General features: G+C 39.9%; 3 protein-coding genes across 4 annotated transcripts; all 3 read left to right on the top strand.

The window, feature by feature from the left end:
* The first annotated feature begins 350 nt into the window (after nucleotides 1-350).
* On the top strand, nucleotides 351-14,216 carry dhx16 (DEAH (Asp-Glu-Ala-His) box polypeptide 16). Of its 2 annotated transcripts, none has more exons than XM_067237282.1 (22): nucleotides 351-447; nucleotides 983-1,186; nucleotides 1,282-1,514; nucleotides 1,905-2,073; nucleotides 2,176-2,232; nucleotides 2,651-2,905; nucleotides 3,055-3,291; nucleotides 3,720-3,911; nucleotides 4,210-4,320; nucleotides 4,421-4,536; nucleotides 4,656-4,866; nucleotides 5,009-5,107; nucleotides 5,445-5,597; nucleotides 5,918-6,058; nucleotides 6,149-6,311; nucleotides 6,699-6,817; nucleotides 7,112-7,179; nucleotides 7,350-7,512; nucleotides 8,188-8,349; nucleotides 8,474-8,647; nucleotides 8,958-10,693; nucleotides 14,107-14,216. In XM_067237282.1, the coding sequence occupies exons 2-21, from the start codon at nucleotides 989-991 to the stop codon at nucleotides 9,084-9,086; spliced, it is 3,150 nt and encodes a 1,049-aa protein (XP_067093383.1). In that variant the 5' UTR covers nucleotides 351-447; nucleotides 983-988; the 3' UTR covers nucleotides 9,087-10,693; nucleotides 14,107-14,216. The 2 variants fall into 2 exon arrangements, with proteins under 2 accessions (XP_067093383.1, XP_067093382.1); XM_067237281.1 differs by having other exon boundaries at nucleotides 1,902-2,073.
* An 87-nt stretch (nucleotides 14,217-14,303) lies between these two features.
* Nucleotides 14,304-16,929, top strand: mgat1a (alpha-1,3-mannosyl-glycoprotein 2-beta-N-acetylglucosaminyltransferase a). The gene is made up of 2 exons (XM_067237283.1): nucleotides 14,304-14,951; nucleotides 15,127-16,929. Exons 1-2 carry the CDS (start codon nucleotides 14,307-14,309, stop codon nucleotides 15,823-15,825), a joined length of 1,344 nt encoding a protein of 447 aa, XP_067093384.1. The 5' UTR covers nucleotides 14,304-14,306; the 3' UTR covers nucleotides 15,826-16,929.
* Nucleotides 16,930-17,642: 713 nt separating this feature from the next.
* sh3bp5la (SH3-binding domain protein 5-like, a) lies at nucleotides 17,643-21,794 on the top strand. The gene is made up of 6 exons (XM_067237938.1): nucleotides 17,643-18,314; nucleotides 18,522-18,584; nucleotides 18,725-18,853; nucleotides 18,943-19,107; nucleotides 19,245-19,418; nucleotides 19,784-21,794. The coding sequence occupies exons 1-6, from the start codon at nucleotides 18,072-18,074 to the stop codon at nucleotides 20,354-20,356; spliced, it is 1,347 nt and encodes a 448-aa protein (XP_067094039.1). The 5' UTR covers nucleotides 17,643-18,071; the 3' UTR covers nucleotides 20,357-21,794.
* The last annotated feature ends 1,310 nt before the right edge of the window (nucleotides 21,795-23,104 follow it).

The following is a 23,104-nucleotide window of genomic DNA, read 5'->3' as shown; positions in this document are numbered from 1 at the left end:
CGGTTGTCGCTTACTACTGTTAACTAATTAATTGCACCTGTAGAACTGTTGTGCAAAAAGCAATGTCGTGCTGTTTTAACCTCGTATGATATTGCTTACTGATTCCTCACCTTCATGAATCAATCGAGGGGGCACAAAAGTTAGTTTTCTCAGCCGAAACTATATGAACATTTTCATAAAATCTATCCTTAATTTAATTGTTTCATCTTTTTATATGATTTTACCTATATCCTGTGTAGTTTTCAATAATTTGGGAAAAAGAAAGTTTAAATAATGAAAAATACATTCACGTGACCTTTATTTTGAAATAGTTTGACGACATCAACCGGAAATGAGATTCCGTATTGAGACTTCAACTTCCTTTTCTGTGGGAAGCAAATCGCTATTTTTTTTTATTAAAAAAATAATCTCGAACTGCATGGTTGCTTTGGGACGTTTATCTGTAAGGTACCAGAAAACAAATAATTATACCCAATCAATTATGAATTATATACATCCTTGACACAGCATTCTAGTTAAACATTAAAACTTTTTTCCACGTTTTTTTCATGTTGTGCTAGCTAGCTAGCTTCTTGACTGTTTTCTGTTTACTATTACAGTATACTAGCTGACGACGAAACGCAAAGACCACGTTAGCAAGCTGTAATGTTATTAGCATCTTGTCGTGTTCATAAAACTGTTAGACTATGCTGCATACATGTTAAGCGTTAGACCACCTAATTTGTGCTGGTTTAGGTGGTTAGCTAATAAGACAGCCATTTATATGTAACTTTAAGTTGAATATAGTAAAGAAGTAGCTAGCTAGGTGCACAGTCTTCAGATACCAATCCTAATACCTAAGGTATAGCGACTTAGATCTTACTCGCTTGCTAGCTTGTCGTGACATGGTTGAGTTCTACATTTAGTTACTGACTTGTAGTACGTTGTACTAACTGAAATGTACTACGCTGTATTTATCATATTCATGTTATTTCAACATTAGGTGAAAATGGCCAATCTAGAGCAGTGGGTAAGCGATAATCTCCATGACATTCTCGGCCTGAGTGACAAGTATGTATCCCAATTCATGATCGGTTCTGCGAGAAAAGCCTCAAGCCACCAGGACTTTGTGGCTCGCCTCCAGCAGACAAACACCATTGACATTAATCAGAGAGTGATTGCTTTTGCCAAAGAACTCTATGATAAGGTAATAGTTTGCTTCCTATTTTTTGCATTTGTTACAGAAAAGATTAACTTGATTGATAATTGTCCTTAATAATGATTTTCATTAATGCGTTCCAGATTCCTCGGAAACAACCTGTTGAGAAACCAGCCAGAGCAATTGAGAGACAAGTAATAGAGATGGAAAAAAAGAATCTGACATACACCTTACTGGAGGACAGCGAGAGTGATGGAGAGCCTCCAACAGAGAAAGAGCAAGGGAAAAAGAGTAAAAACAAAGGAAACAAAAGGAAACACATTAGAAAGAAACAGGAGGAAAGAGACTCTTCGAGTGAAGAAGACATTCAGAAAAGGTAAGATCAAATATTTTGGGCATTATGTAGCTTCAATCTGTGTTCTGCTTGAGTGCAAGTATTTGAGAAAAACGGTTGGATTATTATGCTTTTATTAGGCATATTCAAATTTGGCTTTGCAACCCCAGCAGACAGACATATGTTTGTATTTGCATTCAATAAAAGTTGGTCCGACCAGTTATACTGCAGGAAACGCTGTCATGTGTCACCTAACGCTAGCTGTTGTTTGGTCACCTAGCGGTGGTTTGGTCACCTAGCGGTTGTTTGGTCAACTTGCGGTTCAGTTAGAAGAGGGTGTAATTCAGATAATACCCATTGCCATCGTAATGAGCTTTTCTATAGGTATTGGTCGATGTGATTTGTGTAATCAATGTTCTTTTATGGTAGAAGTAATGAAAGCGAGAAGACAAACAAACAAGATGATGACGAAGAGGAGGAATGGGAGAAAGAGGAGAGAGAGCGGCTGCAAGATCTGGAAGAAAGGGATGCCTTTGCTGAAAGAGTGAAGCTGAAGGACAAAGATAAGACACGGAACATCATGGAGAGGACTGACAAGAAGGTACAGTTGGAATGAGTAACAGAACCAAAGGACTTGCTTCCTGCTGTATTTAATTTGCTTTCTGTTTTTGAAACAAACTTATGTCTGTCATCTTTTCACCAGGCGTATGAGGAGGCTCAGAAGAGACTAAAGTTGGCAGAGGAGGATCAGAAAAAATTTGTAAGTGATGTGTTTGAACATCAGTGTGATAAGAAAATCTAATGTGTTCATGGATGGAATTATTGGACGTGGACATTTGTGTGGGGATTTATTTATAGTGATGAAGAGAATTGAAGTGTGTGCTGAGAAATAATTTGGAAGATGGTGACATAAACAGCATTAATTTACACATTAAAGTACATTTATGTTGGGAATTACCATATGTAAATAAAAAGCACCAACACTTCTTTTGACAGCACCATAACTAGCTCCACCTACTCTGTTGCTAACTTTGCAGAGGCCACACAAATACACCTGAGATGCCAATACATTTTCCAAAGTGTTTTATTTTTGCATGTTGCAGTGAGAATATCTTAATCAAGATGGTGACCTACAAGTTAACAAATTCCCGCCACTGCCTTTCCCATTTTTCTCTTAGCTTCCAGAGCTGAGAAAGAAGTCACGTTTCGAGTACTTGAGTAAAAGAGAGGCAGAGAAGCTGGAGGACCTGGAGGCTGAGATTGCTGACGACGAATACCTTTTCTCCAATGACAACCTGACTGACAGAGAGAGAAAGGAACTGGATTACAAACGCACCATCCGAGACTTGGCTAAGGACTACAAGCAGGCCGGAGCCAGGGAGAAGGAGGAGAGGAAGAACCGCTACTACATGCCTGAAGAGAAGAGGAGTAAGGTAAGATGGGGGCACAGTTGAATGCTGGTCTAGGTTCTGGTACACTGTTCAGTTGTTCAAATCAGCTAATCATTTTTCATCTATGGAGTGTTGGTTCACTTGTGACTTCTAATTCTGTTTCCCATTTTATTTTTTTGTCTTTCTCCCAGACGGTGCCTCAGAGAGACATGGAGCTGGAGTTGGACATGCCTATGGAGATGGGAGGAGAGCAGGGCCGATGGGAAGAAGAAAGGCTTAAGACTGCCTCCCTCAGCTTTGGGGCAAAGAGGGAGAGGGAGCGAGGGATGAAAGAAGAGAAGGAGAAGTATCAGCTGATTCTGGAGGAGGACGAGATGATCAACTTTGTCAGCAGTGCTGTCACAATGAAAGGAACGCTTTCAGAAATGGTATTTTTACAAAGTATTTTATAAAATGCTTGCAGTTTTATGAGAGGAATAGAATACCCTGCTATGATAAAAAAAAAAAAAAAAGTGCCAACGGCACTTCTACACCATAAGTTAGATCTCATATTTACATTTTTACGATTCCTATGTTTAATGTATGCACCTTCCTGCCAAAGCAAATTCCTTGTCTGTGCAAACTTTCATGGCGATTAAAACCCTTTCTCATTCTGATAGGAATGAATCATTAATAACTTCAAAATAATAATAATAAATGCAAATTTGTCATTATGCAAGTTTTTCTTAATTTGAGTTTTGTCCATTTTGTGTGGTCCACTAAAATGGTAAAATTGTTCTTAACTGTTTTGCCATTATTTGTCAGAATACCAGTTGAACAGTATGTATGCATGCGTCCTGTGTGTTTGTGTCTTCAGGAGGACAGTACCCCGGCCTTGTCCCAAGCAGAGGTGCAGAGACAGTCAATCCAGGAGGTGAGACGGAGCCTGCCTGTCTTCCCCTACAGAGGGGATCTACTGGCCGCCATCAAGGAACACCAAATCCTGATCATTGAGGGGGAGACGGGCTCTGGAAAAACCACCCAGATCCCACAATACCTAATGGAGGATGTGAGTTGCTGCATCGCTTGAGTTAGGGTTGTGGTGGACATTTGAATTTCCTTTCTTTCATGGCTTTGGACAAACCATAATTTATCACAGAATATTTTAGAGGCGCACCTACAAATTTAATGAAATATCAGCGGATATTCAAGATGGTGGGTGCTTCCCTACTCTGTAGCATCAGTTCTACCAGTGCAATAGGTTATCTGGAGCTCTGTTTAAGATGTTGGATACTACACATTATTATAGTTTTTTTTACCAGTGTACACAGTTTGGTTTCAACTGTCTGCCTTACCCTTTCTCCTAGGGCTATAATGAGGGGGGAATGAAGATTGGTTGTACTCAGCCACGTAGAGTAGCAGCAATGTCTGTTGCAGCCAGAGTTGCACAGGAAGTGGCTGTCAAACTGGGCAATGAGGTGAGTTTTTCTCTCTTTCTCTGCTGAAATGCTTTGTATATGACAAAAGGCCTATATTAAGTTGAAGAAAGGTTAACAGTATCCGTCCTGTCCTCCTCAGGTGGGCTACAGTATCCGTTTTGAGGACTGCACTTCAGAAAGGACAGTCCTCAAATACATGACGGACGGCATGCTGCTGCGCGAGTTCCTAACAGAGCCTGACCTGGCCAGCTACAGGTGCTACCCCTTGTTTAAGTACCGCAAAGTTTGAATTTGGGGGTTTCTTTTTGTTGATGATGTATCATGTTTTCGTTTGAGGTAAATTTGTGATTTTCTTTGTCACCTCATGCTTGCAGTGTGGTCATTATTGACGAGGCCCATGAGAGGACACTGCACACAGATATCCTGTTTGGTCTTATCAAGGACATTGCCCGGTTCCGACCAGACCTTAAAGTGTTAGTGGCAAGCGCCACTTTAGACACAGAACGGTTTTCGTGCTTCTTTGACGACGCGCCCGTCTTCAGAATCCCTGGCAGGAGATTCCCAGTAGACATCTTCTACACCAAGGTACGCATCCTATTCAAAACAACCGTTTCAGTCACAACACCAAGGTACTGCCAGATACGACTTTTGACCCCATTCCATATCTGGGTCAGATAGTATTTGTGTGATCTACACATGATGTCAATGTATTCCCCTGGTTTTCCAGGCCCCTGAAGCAGATTACCTGGAGGCCTGTGTGGTGTCAGTGCTCCAGATCCACGTCACGCAGCCCCCTGGAGATGTGCTGGTTTTCCTTACTGGACAGGTACAGCATTTCCTGATTTCATAATGAAGTCATATTTGATATCATTTCAGAATCGTGTTTGTCATACTCACCAAAGGTTTTCTGCGCGATTATCTATTCGTCTTTAATCAAACGAGTACAGTGGCCGTTGTCGGGGCTCTCAAGATCCATGGCTACTTCGCTTGTTTTAGCTTCATACTGTGCCCTGTTGAAATAATCGCACCACACAGACAGACACTCACACAATCAAGAGATTCCTGCCTTTATCGTTAGGTCCTTTGGACCAGTGTGTTATGCCAAAGTGTAAAGGGCCAGCATTTTTCTGACAGGATATATTTCATCCCCCTCTATGCTTTAGGAGGAGATCGAGACCTGTTGTGAGCTGCTGCAGGAGAGGTGCAGGCGTCTGGGCTCCAAGATCTCTGAGCTGTTGATCCTGCCTATCTATGCCAACTTGCCTTCTGACATGCAGGCCAAGATCTTCAATCCCACTCCCCCTAACGCACGCAAGGTCAGAACGCAGCTATTTTGTATTTGAAACTCTGACTTCAGTCTTTATCCTGTATATTTTTTGTGTCAGCGTCTTTGTACTTGTCATCACAAGTGGAGACAACTGACCACTAAAACCCCTGATCGAAGACATAACAACACCTTATATAAAAAACACAAGTTGACTGGTTGGCTGCTATGCCATACTGTACAGACATGTCAGAAGCAAATCATGATGATCAAAAATGATTTTATGAGTTTTGGTTAATACACACTCCCTTGACCTTTTATCATGTGTATATTTGACCTTGTACCCTGTGTATATTATACCTCTGTACTAAGGTGGTTGTGGCTACCAACATCGCAGAGACCTCTCTGACCATAGATGGCATCATCTATGTCATTGACCCAGGCTTCTGCAAGCAGAAGAGTTACAATGCACGCACTGGAATGGAGTCGTTAATAGTCACGCCCTGCTCACGGGTAATCAATTAATTTTCTCTTTTATGGGGGCATTTTTTTGTATTTATTTGACTTGTTTTTGTTGACTGACTGTATTGGACTCATCTTCAGGCCTCAGCTAACCAGCGAGCGGGAAGGGCAGGCAGAGTGGCTGCAGGGAAGTGTTTCCGTCTGTACACAGCGTGGGCTTTCAAACACGAGATGGAGGAGACCACTGTTCCTGAGATCCAGAGGACTAACCTGGGAAATGTAGTGCTGTTGCTCAAGAGTCTAGGTATGGCACTTTGGATTTCATGGGTTGCCTTGTTCATTTAGTGTGAAATCCACCGCTTGAGACAAAAAACATTCTCTGGTCAGATTAGACAAAAGTTTTACTGGTTGACCTAAATGCAGACCACTGTGTCTGGCAAAATCAGTGTACAGCTCATCACCGGACTAATACTTTCCTTACAGTGAAGCATGGTAGTGGCAAAATCATGCTATGGTGATGTTTATCACTGGCATTAACATAGACCCTGGTCATGATTGGTGGGATAACAAGGAGAGCCAAACAGAAAGATGTTCTAGAGCTACGAAGTACTGAATTATTTGTGACCTTGATGGCTTATAGTCCAATATTAAACCATTGTCTGTTGTAATATATTTTTGCTCTTTCTTACAGGCATCAATGACCTCATCCATTTTGACTTCATGGACCCGCCCCCTCATGAGACCTTAGTTCTTGCTCTGGAGCAGCTCTATGCACTAGGTGCTCTCAACCACTTGGGAGAACTCACTAAGGTACCTGCCCATTACCTGACTTTGTGACCAAGATTATGATTTAGCAACAATGCTTAGGTTTTTTTTGCACTGGGAATATGAAAAGGATATTGTTTCTGAATCTAGTCCAACCACAGAGAATCTGTTCATGAGTTCTAGAATTAACCAGCAGGTTAAAGCAGGTTTTGTATATTACATTCACAATGTGATTATGAAGAAGGAAATGGAGGTTAAAAGCTTTAAACTGAGCTGTAGACGTTGAATATTTTATGAAACTGTTGTACCAATGTGTTTGTGTGCATTCATCTTTTCCAGATGGGCCGCAGGATGGCTGAGCTGCCTGTTGACCCTATGCTCAGCAAGATGATCCTGGCTTCTGAACAGTATGGACGTTTTCTTCTTACTAACCTTGTTAACCTTGTTAACTTTCTCACCCCTGCCCCATCCACTCCTCTCCCACACCCTTTCAGCTTTTTATCTTAATTTATTTTATTGTGTATTACAGTATATCTTTTTTCTTTTTACTCAACACTCTTCTCCTTCCCCTAACTAGGTATAAGTGTTCAGAGGAGGTGCTGACAATAGCTGCAATGTTATCTGTCAACAACTCCATCTTCTACCGGCCCAAAGACAAGGTGGTCCACGCTGACAATGCCAGGATGAACTTTGTGGTGCCAGGAGGAGACCACATGGTGCTGCTTAATGTATACACACAGGTAATTATTGAAATCAGAGTCTTATTGTATCTCTGATGTCAATCATATGGATTCCTTACCTAAAAAGCTTTTAAAGAAATTGATCTACCTTTCATTTATCAACCTCTTCACCTAAAGTAGCGTGTCAACCCTAACATTTTCATATTCACCAGGAAATATGACATTATAAGTCAACCCTAGAATTTGTATATATTCCAGGAAACATGACTTTGTCATTCCCAGTGATAGTCACCTAATAAATGTTTTTATTAACAAGCCAAATCTTAAACATGTAACCAGGACTGAAGTAACATCCGTGTCCCTGGGGGGATTTTATAAAGAACTGGTGTATATAATGTTAACCAACTAATTAACCTAGCTAGTTAGCTGTTGTAGCTGTGTGTATTCCCAGCATCACCTCCCTTGGTTGGAGGAGAAGGCTTTATTTAATATAATCAATATAAATGTCAAAGTCTAAACAATAACTTTTAATAATGGAAGTTGTCTGAATCCTTTGATCATAACAAGCAGTAATATAGCTGACACAATGCGACATTAAGTTAAATAAGTGTTTTATATATATATATAATCTTATATATATATATCCATTGACACTATGACAGATTCAGTTATAATTCTTAAAGATTCTATGGTATCAAATAGTTGGATCTTCTGTTTGACATTTGTGTCTGTCAGTGGATGGAGAGTGGCTACTCCACCCAATGGTGCTATGAGAACTTCATCCAGTTCCGCTCCATGAAGCGGGCCAGGGACGTGCGTGAGCAGCTGGAGGGGCTGATGGACAGGATTGAGGTGGAGGTGTGCAGTTCCCAAGGAGACATTGTGCCTCTACGCAAGGTGTGTACAAACGAAAACAAGAAATATGAACATGAAATTGGACGTAGTCTTAATCTAACAAAGAGAACATGACTGAAATGCAGTTATAACAGTCTTTTGTCTGTGTCCTGTCCCCTTCTCTCAGGCGATAACTGCGGGCTATTTCTATCACACAGCACGGCTGAGTAAAGGGGGCTATAAGACAGTAAAGCACCAACAGACTGTTTACGTCCATCCCAACAGCTCACTGTTTGAAGAGCAGCCTCGCTGGCTCATCTATCACGAGTTGGTCTTCACCACCAAGGAGTTCATGAGACAGGTCCATATTTGCTATATTAGTAGTGACAGCCTTTCTTTTAGTTTGAGACTGGTGATTTACTGTTGTGTCACTATGCACATATTTACCAAATGGTTTTGTGAACAAAACTGGAGACTCTTGTGAGTTACGGAGACACCATGAGGATTGTTTTGCTTGTTGAAAAGGGTTATTGTCGGAATGTATGACCGCAACAGCATTTTTACGTGTCCATTCACTCACATTGTGTACTGTTTTGTCTTATCGGTAGTAGATAGGATTGGGTTAAGATTTGGTCTACGGAAGATAACTCTGTTTGTTTGTTTATAAACAGGTCATAGAGATAGACAGTGGCTGGCTGCTGGAGGTGGCTCCCCACTATTACAAGAACAAAGAGTTAGAGGACAGCAGTAGCAAGAAGATGCCCCGCAAACAGGGCAAGGCCAAGGAGGAGCTGGGCTGAAGATATAAGGATGGGCTTCTGACTAGAGGGACACGCCCCCTTTTACAAACAACTTGGCAGCTATAGCAGAACTACTTACTGTAATACCATGGGGCCAAATAGGTGTTTCATTGCCCATGTGGATGGACTTAATCGTGAACCCCTAATAGAAGGTAGATCAAGTCGACAACCAGAAAATATTATCTGTGTCTGTCTTGATTGACTGCAAAATCACCTGATGAGGTGGTGGACTGACAAGGAACACTGCTTGGCTTTTTGGTGCTCAAAGTTGTTTTGTTTTCTGTAACCTTTAAAATAAAGGTAGCCGTTTAAGTGATGAGTCCACTGCATGAATAAGCATTTCTTTCTTTCTTCTTACTTTCATCATGTATAGTGTGATGCACTTTTTTTAGCTGCCAATTTGTTGTTCACTACCCATACAATGGTGACTTAAACTTGTTGAATTAGATCATATACATACTGCGCCGACAACATTACATGATTTCTTTTCCCCAGAGACATGAAGCATATTTAGACGTAGTCCACCAATAATAAATATAATTTATTGGTTAGATGATTTTACGTAACTTGTAGTTGATCAGCCAATATTTGATTGTTGTTATTTCTCATTGAATGCAACCCCATACATACCTGACAACATAAATTAAGGTGAACAAATGCCACAAACTGAAAAATGTTTACTGTGATAAAGAAGTGACTTGAATTTGAAAGCCTTTTCAGGTCAATTATTTCTATGAATTGACCCCTGATCTTAACCTGGCTATGCCCTCCTACGTACTTCCGCTCAATTTTATTTTTGCTTCTGTACAAATGCAATGTACGAGAGTCTGGTTAGGACCAGGCTACTCTGACCTCAAGTTGTTGTACAAAGTTATTACAAATAGTTTTTGGTACTGAAATACTTGTATTTTGTCTATCTGTTGTCTATATTGTTATAATTGCAATTCTCTTAAATCCAGCAGAGGACAATGTAGGTATGACACATTACTTTTTTAGACAGATCCCAGAGTCCCTGCAGTACTCATTTCAAAATCACAATGGATATATAAGTTTAGACGATACTTCAGAAGGAAACACAACACAGGTATTTTAGCAGTTTAAGTGCAAAGACAATAGTTCTCACAAAGGATGTGTTCAATATGTGAATTCAAAAGAACATTGAGACATTGGCATTGGAGCCTTCGTAATAGTTCTACTAGCACTGGATACTGTTGTACACACAAACACCAAATTCAGGACAGGGACAGTAGAATGACAGTCATTTAGACCTTACATTCCACACATACAAAATGAGGCAGAGGTTAAAATACCACACAGACTTGTCTAACTGGTCAGACTGGAAAGTGAAAGACTGCTGGTTACGGTAAATAGGGAGGAAGAATATCCAGAGTCACAGTAAAGTCTCAAGTAGGCAGAGCTGACGGAGGGAACATGCACACACAAAGTGGTAAACAGGAAGAGATGACAAAGCAGATGTTGTAAAGTGTAGTTAGATGTTTGTTGTTTGATAGATTATTAGTTACTGAGTGGATTAAACATTCAATTTACAATGCTGGTCTCTCTGGAAATGATTCCCTGACTGATCTAAGTCTCAAACACCTCAGCAGGTCAGTGTATTTGTTGATATAACTCTAGACATGTAAGGTTTGGTGTGTGTTTCATTGTCATGTAAGCACATGCAAGTCTATGAGGAAAATTACCATCTTAAATGACCATTCTACACATTTAATTTACTGTAGTCAAGGTACATGGTAGTTTATCAAGTGTTACAGTAAATCCTCTCTTCTGTCTGTTGACAGAATTTATTTGGCTCGCAAACAGGAATCTTCTGACTGACTCCAAAATTTAAGAACAAACTTCCTCTAACATTCCTGAGCCTATCATGAGTGACAAAAGGGATAGAGAGAGCGGTAATGGCCGTGGAGAAAAGCAGTTGGCCAACGTCAAACCTCGACCTGACCACAAAGGCGAACCAAGAGACAAGCATGAGCAAGAGAAGGAGAAACCTCCCAAAGTAAAGAGAGCCAGGAGCACAGACTCTGAGAGAGAAGGGAGAGAGGGAAGCAGAAGGAGAATGCAAAACAAGGGCACTGGACACAGGAGGGAGCGTGGGAGGAGCGAGGAGGCCAGAAGAAGTGACAGAAAGGAAAGAAAGGACAGACCGATGGGCTCAGATGCCCCCAAGGATAATGTGCAAGACACTGAGTGTGTGGTGTGCTTCTGCTCCTATGACAATATGTTCAAGACCCCAAAGCTGCTTTCTTGTGGCCACACCTTCTGTCTGGAGTGTCTGGCTCGCATCAACGTTTCCTCATCTGAGCTCAAGACCTTGTCCTGCCCAGTGTGCCGTGAGCTCACCGAGCTGCCCCACGGTCGAGACCTGCCCCATCTGGTCAACAATGAGGATGTCTTCAGCAAGCTCCCTTCAGGGATGCAAAAAGCACTGTCCGTTCGCTTCAAGCGCAACAAGGGCAAGCTAATGCTGAAAAAGCCCCCTCCTGCAAATCCAACCAATCTTAGCCTCACAAAGCAAAATAACACGTCAGTAGATGGTGTTTCCCTCCAACTGGGAACCTTGGAACAAGGAGTTACCTTAGCAACTGTCCTAGACGTGGGTCAGCCCCCAAGCAGGGTCAGGGGTCGTCTCCGTCAGCTGTTCCGCTCCAACCAGTGCTACTACTCGGTTGTGGCGACAGTCATCACCATCACTGTGGCACTGATGCTGGTAAGCATCTTGACTTTTGTGATTATGCCTAGTTTGGCCATCAATCCCAACAGACCTAATCAGACAAATAGCAGCCAATCACCATCCGGAATAGGAGGTCGTCAGGAACATGTCCATCCAGGTTGAGCAGGAACACTTAAAATAGTCAGGGATAGTAGGAATGGAAGATTAAAAAATAATTATTTTAGATTGTAAAGACCATTAATGAGTTTGTCTGTGATTGTAAATGGTGTTTGTTTCATATGAAGACATGTAGTTAATGTAGTTATCAAAAGAAGACAATGATACACTACACTACTATGACTATGAACTCTAAAGTTGGACCCGAACCAAGGAAATGCCTTGACAACATTTTGAAAAAAGTTATCATGTTGAATGGAATTTGATTGCTTTGAGAATTAAGAGCTGAAAGTAGAAGAAGCAGATTCTTCTTAATAACGTACTTAGAATATTGACCATTATCTGTTCTATGTGACATTTACCAGAAATGTAAATGTAATAAATGAAATTTTATGTTGAAATTAAACATGCCAAAATTATTTTGTTGACTTGGGGGCGCTCATATGCACATGTGCACCCATTGGATCTTCATCCCTTAGTTTTACTGTTACTTTAACCCTTTCCAACTGGACCATTCAAATATTGGAACTTAAATACATGAGCTGCTGTCTACATAACAATGTAAGACAAGAATTAGTAGTAAAAAGTTGTGGCAGATTTTTCATGATTATCATTTTAATGCTTGCTTATATGCTCACAGTAATACATGAACACATCAGAACACCTGGAAAAGGTAAGGTTTTTTACCACCAGGGGCAAACACAGCCGGTGTTGTGACCCCAGATGCACCCCCACCTGGAAAAGCACCCCTCGAGGGAGCTTGCGCACAAACCACTCGAATCAAAAAGTAAAAGATTTAGTCTTGATATCGCAACCAAACGTTTGGGTTGGGTGCTTTTACAGGTGGGGTGCATCTGGGTGCACAAAACCGGGATGTATTCCCCACCACACCCAAGATCATTCTTGATATGACGAAATCAATCAGGATTGATGAGTTTAGTAATGTGTGAGTATCAACCATAGGATTAACTCATAAAATAGATTCAGGCATTTTATAGGCTATTTAAGCACTAATATTTGCAACCATTTGAAAGAAAATCGGTTAAAAACCACAATCACACCAAACATTTACCAAACTTGAAAGATTAATGGCATAGGCAGATTTTAAGCAAAATATCGTAGCCGCTATATATTTATTAACCTTTTGTAGCCTATGTTGTTTAGCATAAAACTACGTCTGCTGAATTAATACACGTAAATAAATAATGTAGTTTACAATTCTCAACATGACGGGACTTCCTGCGAACATGCGATATACGGAAGTGCAGTGGGTGTCTTCGATTTCTTGGAAAATGAGCAAAGGAGAACATAACAAAATTAAGTTTGTCTTTTTTTCAACAAAGTAACGAAGCACGTGTTAGCTGTATTCTCCATTCGCTTCCCTCGAACAGTCTGACATGTTGCCATTGATTATTAAAAAATGGCCACAGAAGAAACATGCGCGACTGCGAGGTAAGATACCTAGCTAATTTCTCCCTGCCCGGTTTGGATTAGCTCGGTTGATTTTCGCCTCCACTCCCTAGTAGAAGATTTAGCTATATTGTTTGACAGAATTGTTTTACAGTCATTGTGGAAGGTTGGTTTAAGTTTTGTGCATGTAGCCTATTTGTAGTCACCCACAGGTGATAAACCAAGTATATTCGTCCTATTCAGTTACTGTTAAATTAAATCCCACACTGGTAGCCTACAATGTTATGACTATATTTTTTTTTACTAGGCTATTCATTTTTGCAATCCGGGAGTCAACAGCTTCTGAAATTTTGCCTAACCAATAGTTTGTAAACCAAATTAATCTTAGATAACTAAAGTTAGTCGTTTGTCACAACCTTTTAATGAGTAACTAAACTCCCAATCTCTTTTTTGTGTTCATCCCTATGGTTAACGTTCACGAATGGCTAAACTCAATAATACTTCTCATGATTCCTACTTAAATTTGGAAGTGTTGTTTTTGGTTATTCAGTGGTAAATCCCAGTTCTTTCGTCCCCTAGTGGTTAAAATCTTGGTGAAATGTTTGACAAACGACTGCCTTTTCGAGCTATCCTGATTTACTATTGTGGGGGGATATTGTGAAATAGTAAGAGTAGTCTTCTGACGTATGTCATCATATATTTTAACATTTGAGTGTCAGACTGTAGTGTATTCGTAGCTTCACTGTTTTCTTGCTTTTATTTCAGATAGAAGAGGATGGCTTGAACTGACCCACTGTCCTGCTTTATGACTTGTTCAGTAGGAGCCCTTCTCTTCTGTTTTTCCTTCACACTTATGTGTGTATTTTTGTATTTTTTGACTCTGTAATGAAAACACATTTTGTGGTACAGCTGTACTGTTAAAATGTTATCCACCTGATTTCCCTTTACCCTTGGGTTGTTTGATCATGCTTCGTAAAAGAGGCTGCTTAACTTTTTGTGGTGCCTTTTTATTCGTCACTTGGAATGCCATACTGGTCCTTATTCTTTGGGGGCGTGGTGCACCCTCTGGCCAGCTTCATGGACAGGTGGGTGGAGAAGATAAAGAGCTAATTGGAGCCCCAGGTGAGGGGGGTTCGGATGTAGCCGGAGATGTATTGCGAATGGTTGAAAATGTTGAATCTGAGCTTGAAATGCAAAGAAAGATTCTTCTTCAGATACAGAGTCAACAGTCACTGTGGGAGCCACAGGAAGAGAATGACCAGAAAGACAGTCCTCATCAAGTTGTCATTCCTATATTGGTTATTGCGTGTAATCGGGTCACCATTAAACGCTGCCTTGACAAGCTCATTGAATACCGCCCCTCAGTTGAACTTTATCCAATTATAGTCAGTCAAGACTGTGGACATGCTGAGACTGCAGAGGTGATTGATTCTTATGGAAGTCAAGTCACCCACCTGAAACAACCAGACATGTCTGATATCTCTGTGAGGCCAGAACACAAGAAGTTTCAAGGCTACTACAAGATATCCAGACACTACCACTGGGCACTCAACCAAGTGTTCAAAGTTCTGTCCCATTCCTCTGTGGTTATTGTGGAGGATGACTTGGAGGTAATTCATCTATACTGCTCACACTTCCCACATTTTACCTAATGGGACTCAAATTCATTGATATGCTCAAAACACATATTATATACAGTATATATTTTTAAATACTTAACTTTTCATCATGATGATAGTGTGTGTATAGCTTTACCAGATTGCTTATTTTCTACCTCAATTGTAGGTGGCACCAGATTTTTTTGATTACTTCAGAGCCCTACACCCGATGCTGAACTTAGACGTATCACTGTGGTGTGTCTCTGCCTGGAATGACAATGGTCGAGACGGCTATGTGGATCCTGGAAAAGCAGACGTCCTGTACAGAACTGACTTCTTCCCTGGGTTGGGCTGGATGCTGCTAAGGAAACTATGGGTAGAGCTGGAGCCCAAGTGGCCCGCTGCATTCTGGGATGACTGGATGCGCCAACCTGCACAGCGTAAAGGTCGAGCTTGCATCCGCCCAGAAATCTCCCGAACTTTAACCTTTGGTCGAAAGGGAGTGAGTCTGGGACAGTTTTATGACAAGTACTTGCGTTACATCAAATTGAATTCTAAACATGTGCCTTTCACCAAACTGGACCTCGATTACTTGGAGGAAAATAAATACAAAGAGCTATTTGAGAAGGAGGTTTACAGTACACCTTTGGTGACCTATGAAGAGATCAAGCAAGGTCATCTGACTGGAGCAGGTCCCTTTCGTCTGCAGTACTCAAGCAAGGACAGTTTCAAAGTATTTGCCAAAGGTTTTGGCATTATGGAGGACCTTAAGTCAGGTGTACCACGAACAGGATATAGGGGTGTGGTCAGTTTCTTGTACAGGGGTAAGAGAATCTTTTTGGCACCTCTTCCTGGATGGAGCCACTATGATACAAGCTGGAGCTGATAACCAAACGTAATAGCAGGAATGGATGTAAAGATTGTAATTTCAAATTGAGGAACCAAAAAGTATGGTAGTAAAGAAGTGTATATGCGCACCAATGAATGCTTGATAAGATAAATGATGTACGTGCTGAGCGGTTATCTGATGTCCATTTGTAAACTATACTTACCCTTAATTCTCAGGTTTTTCATCTTTACAATATATCTATATTTGTATGGATCTAAACATCTATAGAACAGCTAAATGTGTATTAAACAAACATGTATTTTTATATTGCCAATCATACATTAAATTTGATCATGTTTGTTTTATTTGGTCACTTGTGTTAGGTACACATCTCTTGTCTGTGGTGTGGCAGTGCCAATTCACTGCAATGATGGCAACATCTCAGGAGTAGAATTTAGAATTTCTCCCTCTCAACACTAACCTTGCGAGATAGATATCACAACCACGCAAAAATCAATCTTGCCAAGCTCCAAGTTATTTGTGCCTGACCCAGAGTTGTTTGGAGCAATCAGCATCCTATGAGCAACTACTGGCAGCTACAGGCATGGTTGAAGTCCTTGATAGATGGTGATAGACAGATGTTTCATCCAGTCACCTGCCAAATATTTCCTGAAAGTGCCTGCCCTTTACCCAACAGTTTCCAAGGACAACTTCCAAGATGGTTAAGTGTAACAAACCAACTGGCGAGTCAGATTATATCAACACTGATGTAAGCTATGTTTATATTGTGAAACTGAAAGTACTCAGACAACTTCAGATTGTTTACACACTTGTTTGTTGTGTCATAAATTACTCTACACCAGTGCATCTTATATTGAATCTTGAGTTGTTTAAGTATACTTCCAGTTGTTTGCAACGGTAACATAGCTTAGTTAAAACCACTTAACAGTTACATAATTAAGGAGTTTAATAATCACAACTTGTAAACTGTTGTGTTTCTTGTATAAAGAGTTTAAAACTCTTTTTATTTTATATTACAGTTGCTGGCGAAGTCAATGTTACTATCACTAGATAGTTTCTCCTGTTGCATTCATACAGTGTTCCTGTTGCATTCATACAGTCAATTTTCCTTTATAAAATTATTAAGAGTCAATCCACACTAAGGGGTCATTTCTTTTTTAATAATGTTATTCCTGATGTTAACTGGAAGAGATCTTGGCTCTACAATTATTGTATCTCATAAACAATAAACTATCCATGTCTTTTCCATACAATTAATCCAAATTGTTGTTAATGGTGATGAACTTTATGTAGTTCACCTTACCGTTTCTATATTTTGGATAGGTATGTAGGCTATATATTTTCATTTTGAACTAAGCCTACTTATGTTTTTGAGATCATGTTAGAAATCCAAATAACTTGTAGATACCTTTTTTTATTCTTATTGGTGAATATTTTATTAACAAACATTTCTTAAAATTCTTACCAAAGATTTGAGTTAAATCTTGATCCCTAGCTATAACAAACAACACAAGTTATAAGCTTCTTAGATGTTATATTGAGGCTTTAAGTTGCAAGAGTGATTCTTCACTTTTATTTGCACTGTTTCTTTATATTGAGTTGACTGTTGACTTGACCTGATTATTAATTTTAGTCCTCTTGTTGTCCACTCTACCCGTTTTCTTTTAACCTGTCAACATGCAGATATGTTGTAAGAAATGTACCTTATTGTTGATTTTGATTTTTTTTAATGAATATAGCAATACTATAAATAAATAAAAAATATTGTAAATACTATTTACTCAACGTAGCCTACCTGTGTGTTGCCTTTTAACCAGAATCTGTTTGGCGCTAGCTAGCAACGCCTGTCGGAAGAGATGGATCTACAGTGGTCTAGAGTAGAGAGGCAAACGATGATGAAAAGATACTGTATAGTATTCAATAACAATTTGATTTAGATACTTATATGTGCAGTTTGCATACTGTCACCTGTAGTTTCCTCCGTTTAATTTAAATAATAGGCTAATATTTACATTAGCTAGCTAGCACTACTACTACATTATGCATTTAGCCTAGCCTTGTGGTTAGCTTAGTTAGCTAGCTAGCTAACTTGAGTTCTGCCTTGTCATATAGCTTTATACCTTGCTATGGATACCGTAATCAAAGAACAAGAAATTAATAGGATCATTATCTTTGACTTATACATATAATACATGAAATAAAACGGAAAGCAAAGCCCTGGACGTCAGCAACCTGTGCACCTAAGTTGGCTAGCTAAAATAGCTAGTTGAATTTGAACTAGAATGGAGCCGAGGGATTTGCGTGAAAGTCCTGCCGGTTCCGGAGGATCCGAAGTCGGGCATTGGAGAGAACTTCCTGGAGAAGATATCGAAGTGAGGGAGGGTGTATTTCCTGACAAAAAAACAAACGCAAGCAGAGAATCTGTTGACATGGACACCTGCAAGGGACTTGAGCGCGAGGAGAAACGGATGTCTAAAACGGGTGAACAATACAGACACGAGGATGAATTAGACCCCAGAATTCAAGTGAGTACATTCCTAATGTTATTGAACATATTAATTTAAACCGTTATCTGGAAAACTCCCGTCGGTGATGCAATCTGCTTTCCTCTTTCAGCAGTCATGAATAAACTATTGTATACAGGAAAGATACATTTGCATTATTATATGGTAGTTCTCTGTAGTTCTTACTGTTCTGTCCAACTAATGGAAGTAACCCATTATGTATTACAGGAAGAGTTGGAACAACTGAACGAAGCCAGTGCAGAGATCAACAAATTTGAACTCCAGTTGGATGTAAGTGAAGAATACCATGTTATTCTCTGACTGACCTCATCACTAGTAAATTTACATTTAGCAACTTTTCATTGAAAAACATTTATCTAAAGTGTGCAGTAAATAAGGACTGTATTGTAATGTAATTGTTTTTACTTTAGGATGCCAGATCAGGATACAGGAAGATTCTTACTGACTCTGCAAGGAAGCTTAATGCTCACAGCTTGCAACTTGGTACCTGTATAGAGAAAGCCAGGCCCTACTATGAGGCTCGTAGACTTGCCAAAGAGGTATACTAATGTTAACCTAGTGTAACTTGTTGCCCAGTCTGGCTGTGCTCATTTGTGTCTGTATGTAATTGGCTGTTCATTTCTCCAAGGCCCAGCAAGAGACACAAAAGGCTGCACTTAGCTATGAGAGAGCCGTTTCCATGCACACTGCTGCAAGGGAGATGGTGTATGTGGCAGAGCAGGGACTGCTGGCAGACGGCAGGAACACCCTGGACCCCACCTGGCAGGAGATGCTTAATCATGCCACCTCTAAGGTAAAGTAACTCTTCAACCCATATCCATGTAGACACTTTTAAACATATCTGTTTCAAAAATATTCAAATAAAGTCCTGAACATTGTGCTATATTACAAATAGCTGATGACTTGTAACTGAGTAGATGTGGTTTCTAGGTCAATGAAGCAGAGGAAGAGCGTCTGCGTAGTGAACGGGAGCACATGCGTGTCACCCATGCCTGCCAGGAGGCAGAGGCCCGGGTTCAGACCTTACAGAAAGCTCTCAAGCGGGTCATCGTCAAGTCCAAACCTTACTTTGAGCTCAAGGCCCAGTTCAACAACATACTTGAGGTAAATAATACATTCTAAACTTAGTGTTTTTCTTTTTGCCTTGTAGTCTGCACAGTAGCTGCACCTAGAGCCCTATGAAATCATTTTATTTCTCATTTTCCGAAATGCCCTTTTTAAAAATCTTTATTTTAAATTTTTAAGCACGAGCAGGGCCATACTAACAGAATAAATATGTGTAAATCTTTCAAAGAAAAATACAACTCATCTGTATGAGAGTGTTAGGCTTTTCCAACTGTCTGTCCAACATGATCAACTTTAATTCAAGACCAGGGATATTGCTGTTATATAGGCCTACCACTTGTAAGTGGAATGTACTCAGCTAATGTCTGTTCTTCGTCCTTCTATTTGTCTTCGTATCACTTCAGGAGCACAAAACCAAAGTGATGCAGCTGGAGGAAAAGGTGGCCAAAGTGAAATCCTGCTACTCTATCGCCTTACGCAACCTGGAGAAAATCAGTGAGCAGATTCATGCTCAGAGAGTGGAGGACCAAGTTGAGGGAGGATCAACCACAACCTTTGGAGGACGGAGTCCCCCTGTGGGTGCGGAGTCGGACAATGTCATGGGGGCAGAGGGAGTAGCCTTTAGAGTAGGGACAGCTGAAAATGAGAGGGTGGATGGGAGTGAGATGGCAAATGAAAAAAACAAGCAGGAGGTGAAATACATTGAGAGAGCTGAGAACGAGTGTGGAAAGGAGACGGAGAGGGCGGGGTCGGATTCCCTTTCCGTGTTCAGCCTGCAAACAATTGCATCAGACTTGGAGAAATGTGATTCCGTTGAACACCTTGGGGACTTCAGCGATGTGGGCAGTGTGACTGGGGAGGATGGAGAGAGAGATGGGACAGGAGGGAAGGACAAAAGGAATAGGCTAACTGAAATTACAACTAAAGAACGCCAACAGCAGTTTCTACAGCAGCATCACCGAAGTTTCAGTTTGTGAAATCCGAGTTCATTTATTCTAGTTGAGAAAAGAATAGTGTAATAAAAAGTAGGCGGTCTAGTCAACTGTAATGGTAAGAATTACAGTATAAAAAAGTATGAGAAGGGATGCTGACCTGATATAAAATATTACAATCTTAAACAATATTTACACTTGTAAACCCACAAGTATGCTGGCTGAAAATGTATATCAACTATATGACAGGATTGGCCTTGCTGAAATTCCTATTCTTAATTTTTCCTCTCAAGAGTTGTGTAAAGTATACCTCATTTTGTTGGTTAAGACATGGGAAAAGCACTTTTTATTCTGCTCAAAGAAAGAATGACTCAAGCCATTTTTGTCACCCCACTTACAGATATGATTGTAAAAGGTTTTAAGTAAGTTATAGTTGTGACTAACGCTACACTTACCTGATAGAAAGATACTCCCATGTGAACGAAGAGATTCTTAATACAATGTTGATCCTTCAATAAAAACAATGTTCCATGGGATAGGTATAGCTTGTTCGGTTCCCGCTCTGGATTTTGCCTCGGATAAAATCATCTGCTAAATTAACACATTATATATTTTAGTTTTAGGGTTTCGTAGAATGGTTAAGTGGCTCCCCAGTTTGACATTTAGTTGGCTATGTCTGCTTTCATGAAAAAAGGGAACACAAACCATGGTAAACAAACCCTTCATTCTGTGAATACAGAAGACAAACATTGCTATAATGTTGTAATAGCTGAACGCTAGTTAAGGTTGCATACTTTTTTGTTTTTAATTATCTGCTGGACAGAATTCCTATGCATAATCAAAAACATTTCATATTATACATCAATAAACATCTTACCGAATGCAAATTGAAACCAATTGAAAATTGCACAAATCAGATTTCAATGATTTGTGTTGCATGATAAAATACTTATTAGATTGTTCCTTAATCTATGCTGTTTAATCTGAATTATGAAATAAGTCTTATCTGATTTTATCATATAAACTTATGACATAGTGTACACTAATGCCTGATGTAATCTTAAACATGCTATAAACTGTATGTGATGTAATGTTAAAACTGCCCAAAATGTTAAGTCACACAACTTCCATCACCAAAACATATATCTGGCTGCTCATGGGTGTAATTGTAAAGAACATTTCGACACCTAATTCTTAGAAAATGACTCAGTGGACCCTAAGGGTAATTATTTTACTGTCTGACGACATACTAAAGACTAATTAGACTAATTATTCTAATTAAAAGGACAGCAAAGCTTTCAGACATATTTATTTAGACTTTTCTAATGGGTTTTAGGATCAAACCGTGCACCAGACAAATTGTTGAAAGTTGATCATATGCATTTTTTCTATAATTTATGTATAGCATTTCTGTTTTCATGTTTACAAAACAAAAGGTCTGAAATGTATTTGTTTTGAACAGAAAACCCCCATTTCATATGAAGATGGCTTTGAGCTTACTTAATTTGAAATGAACCTTGAAACACCACACGAGTCAGTGCCTCATGACGTGTATCACTGAACTGATAGTAGCCCTATCTGGTGAAACTGACCAATTTAAGTAATGTGGAACAGCCGTTTTGAAAGAAGTAATTTGAAGTGAGAGACAGAAGAGGGAAAACATTTTATTCCCATGCTTAAAATAATCAGTAGCAGGGCCGGAGTGGGACTCATTTTCAGTCCTGGAGTTTCATGCCTTAGACCGGCACACTTTAGTTCTCGACTGACTATATTAAAATAATGTAATTAAAACCTCAGAATATAAGTCTGCAATAGTGCACTGTTCTCTGCAGCCTTGTAATTCATTGTATTTAAAAAAAATCTCATCATTTCCAATTCAGTGTAAATACCGTAACCTAAGTTTTGCTTAATTTCTCACCACAAATCTCCCCTTTTTACAAAGCTTTCAAGTCAAGTCAGTTTCATTAATGAATTGCTGAATCATCAGGTATCATTAATTATCTCAGGGCATTTTTCATTGAAAAGGTGTACACACCATGCTCTTAATTACTATTAGTTCTTGAACACTTTATCTGCACAATGACACCTTGCCATATTTGCACTATGTTACCCTTTTTGTATTTTTATATTGTACTGTAGGTAGGGGGTTAACCCTTGTGCTGCCTTCGGGTCACATGACCCAAAGGTTCATAACGAACCATCGTTGTGTTTACCCAATTTTACCCAATACAAAAACAAATACAAATATTTTTCTTTTAACCTTCGCAATGTGGGGGGTCTGAGACAGCCCAACGGTTAAAAGAAAATGCTTCACTTTGTTTTTGTATGCGTTAAAGTTGCCGCAATACGACGGTGGGTCACAATGACTGATGGGTCAGAATGACCCGAAGATAACACAAGGGTTAAATATTGTCCAAACAACCTAAACTAATTCCCCTATGGTTTAAAGGAAGATGGGAAACTTAACAGTGTATTAGCATGAATCAAATAATGCCAATACAAATAGAATTACATTTACCGGTATTTGACTCTTTGGGTTAAAGGGGTCATTGATATAGGTTGTGTGCCTTACCAAAGGCAGGCACCAACACCCAGGTATTAAACAAAAACTATTGCATTTAAACTTGACTGTAGTAGACCAATGAAAGCTAGGTGTGGACACTGTACAAACGTGGCAGACACACTCACCTGTGAGACACACAGCCGGTGCACACCTTGGGCCACACTGTAGATCCAGCAGCCGAAGAAGATGGGTTAGTAGAATACACTCTGCCACGTCAATCCTGTATGCTT

Source organism: Osmerus mordax, chromosome 6 (assembly GCF_038355195.1).
Source record: "Osmerus mordax isolate fOsmMor3 chromosome 6, fOsmMor3.pri, whole genome shotgun sequence".
NCBI lineage: Eukaryota > Metazoa > Chordata > Actinopteri > Osmeriformes > Osmeridae > Osmerus > Osmerus mordax.
This window is presented reverse-complemented; position numbering and strand designations above follow the sequence as displayed.

Coding starts and splice junctions, on each gene's coding strand:
- dhx16 (XM_067237281.1), top strand. CDS start 989: ATGGCCAATCTAGAGCAGTGGGTAAGCGATAATCTCCATGACATTCTC. Junction 2,906..3,054: donor CTGAAGAGAAGAGGAGTAAG/GTAAGATGGGGG, acceptor TCTTTCTCCCAG/ACGGTGCCTCAGAGAGACAT. Junction 4,867..5,008: donor TAGACATCTTCTACACCAAG/GTACGCATCCTA, acceptor CTGGTTTTCCAG/GCCCCTGAAGCAGATTACCT.
- mgat1a (XM_067237283.1), top strand. CDS start 14,307: ATGCTTCGTAAAAGAGGCTGCTTAACTTTTTGTGGTGCCTTTTTATTC. Junction 14,952..15,126: donor TTGTGGAGGATGACTTGGAG/GTAATTCATCTA, acceptor CCTCAATTGTAG/GTGGCACCAGATTTTTTTGA.
- sh3bp5la (XM_067237938.1), top strand. CDS start 18,072: ATGGAGCCGAGGGATTTGCGTGAAAGTCCTGCCGGTTCCGGAGGATCC. Junction 18,315..18,521: donor AATTAGACCCCAGAATTCAA/GTGAGTACATTC, acceptor TATGTATTACAG/GAAGAGTTGGAACAACTGAA. Junction 18,585..18,724: donor AATTTGAACTCCAGTTGGAT/GTAAGTGAAGAA, acceptor TTTTTACTTTAG/GATGCCAGATCAGGATACAG.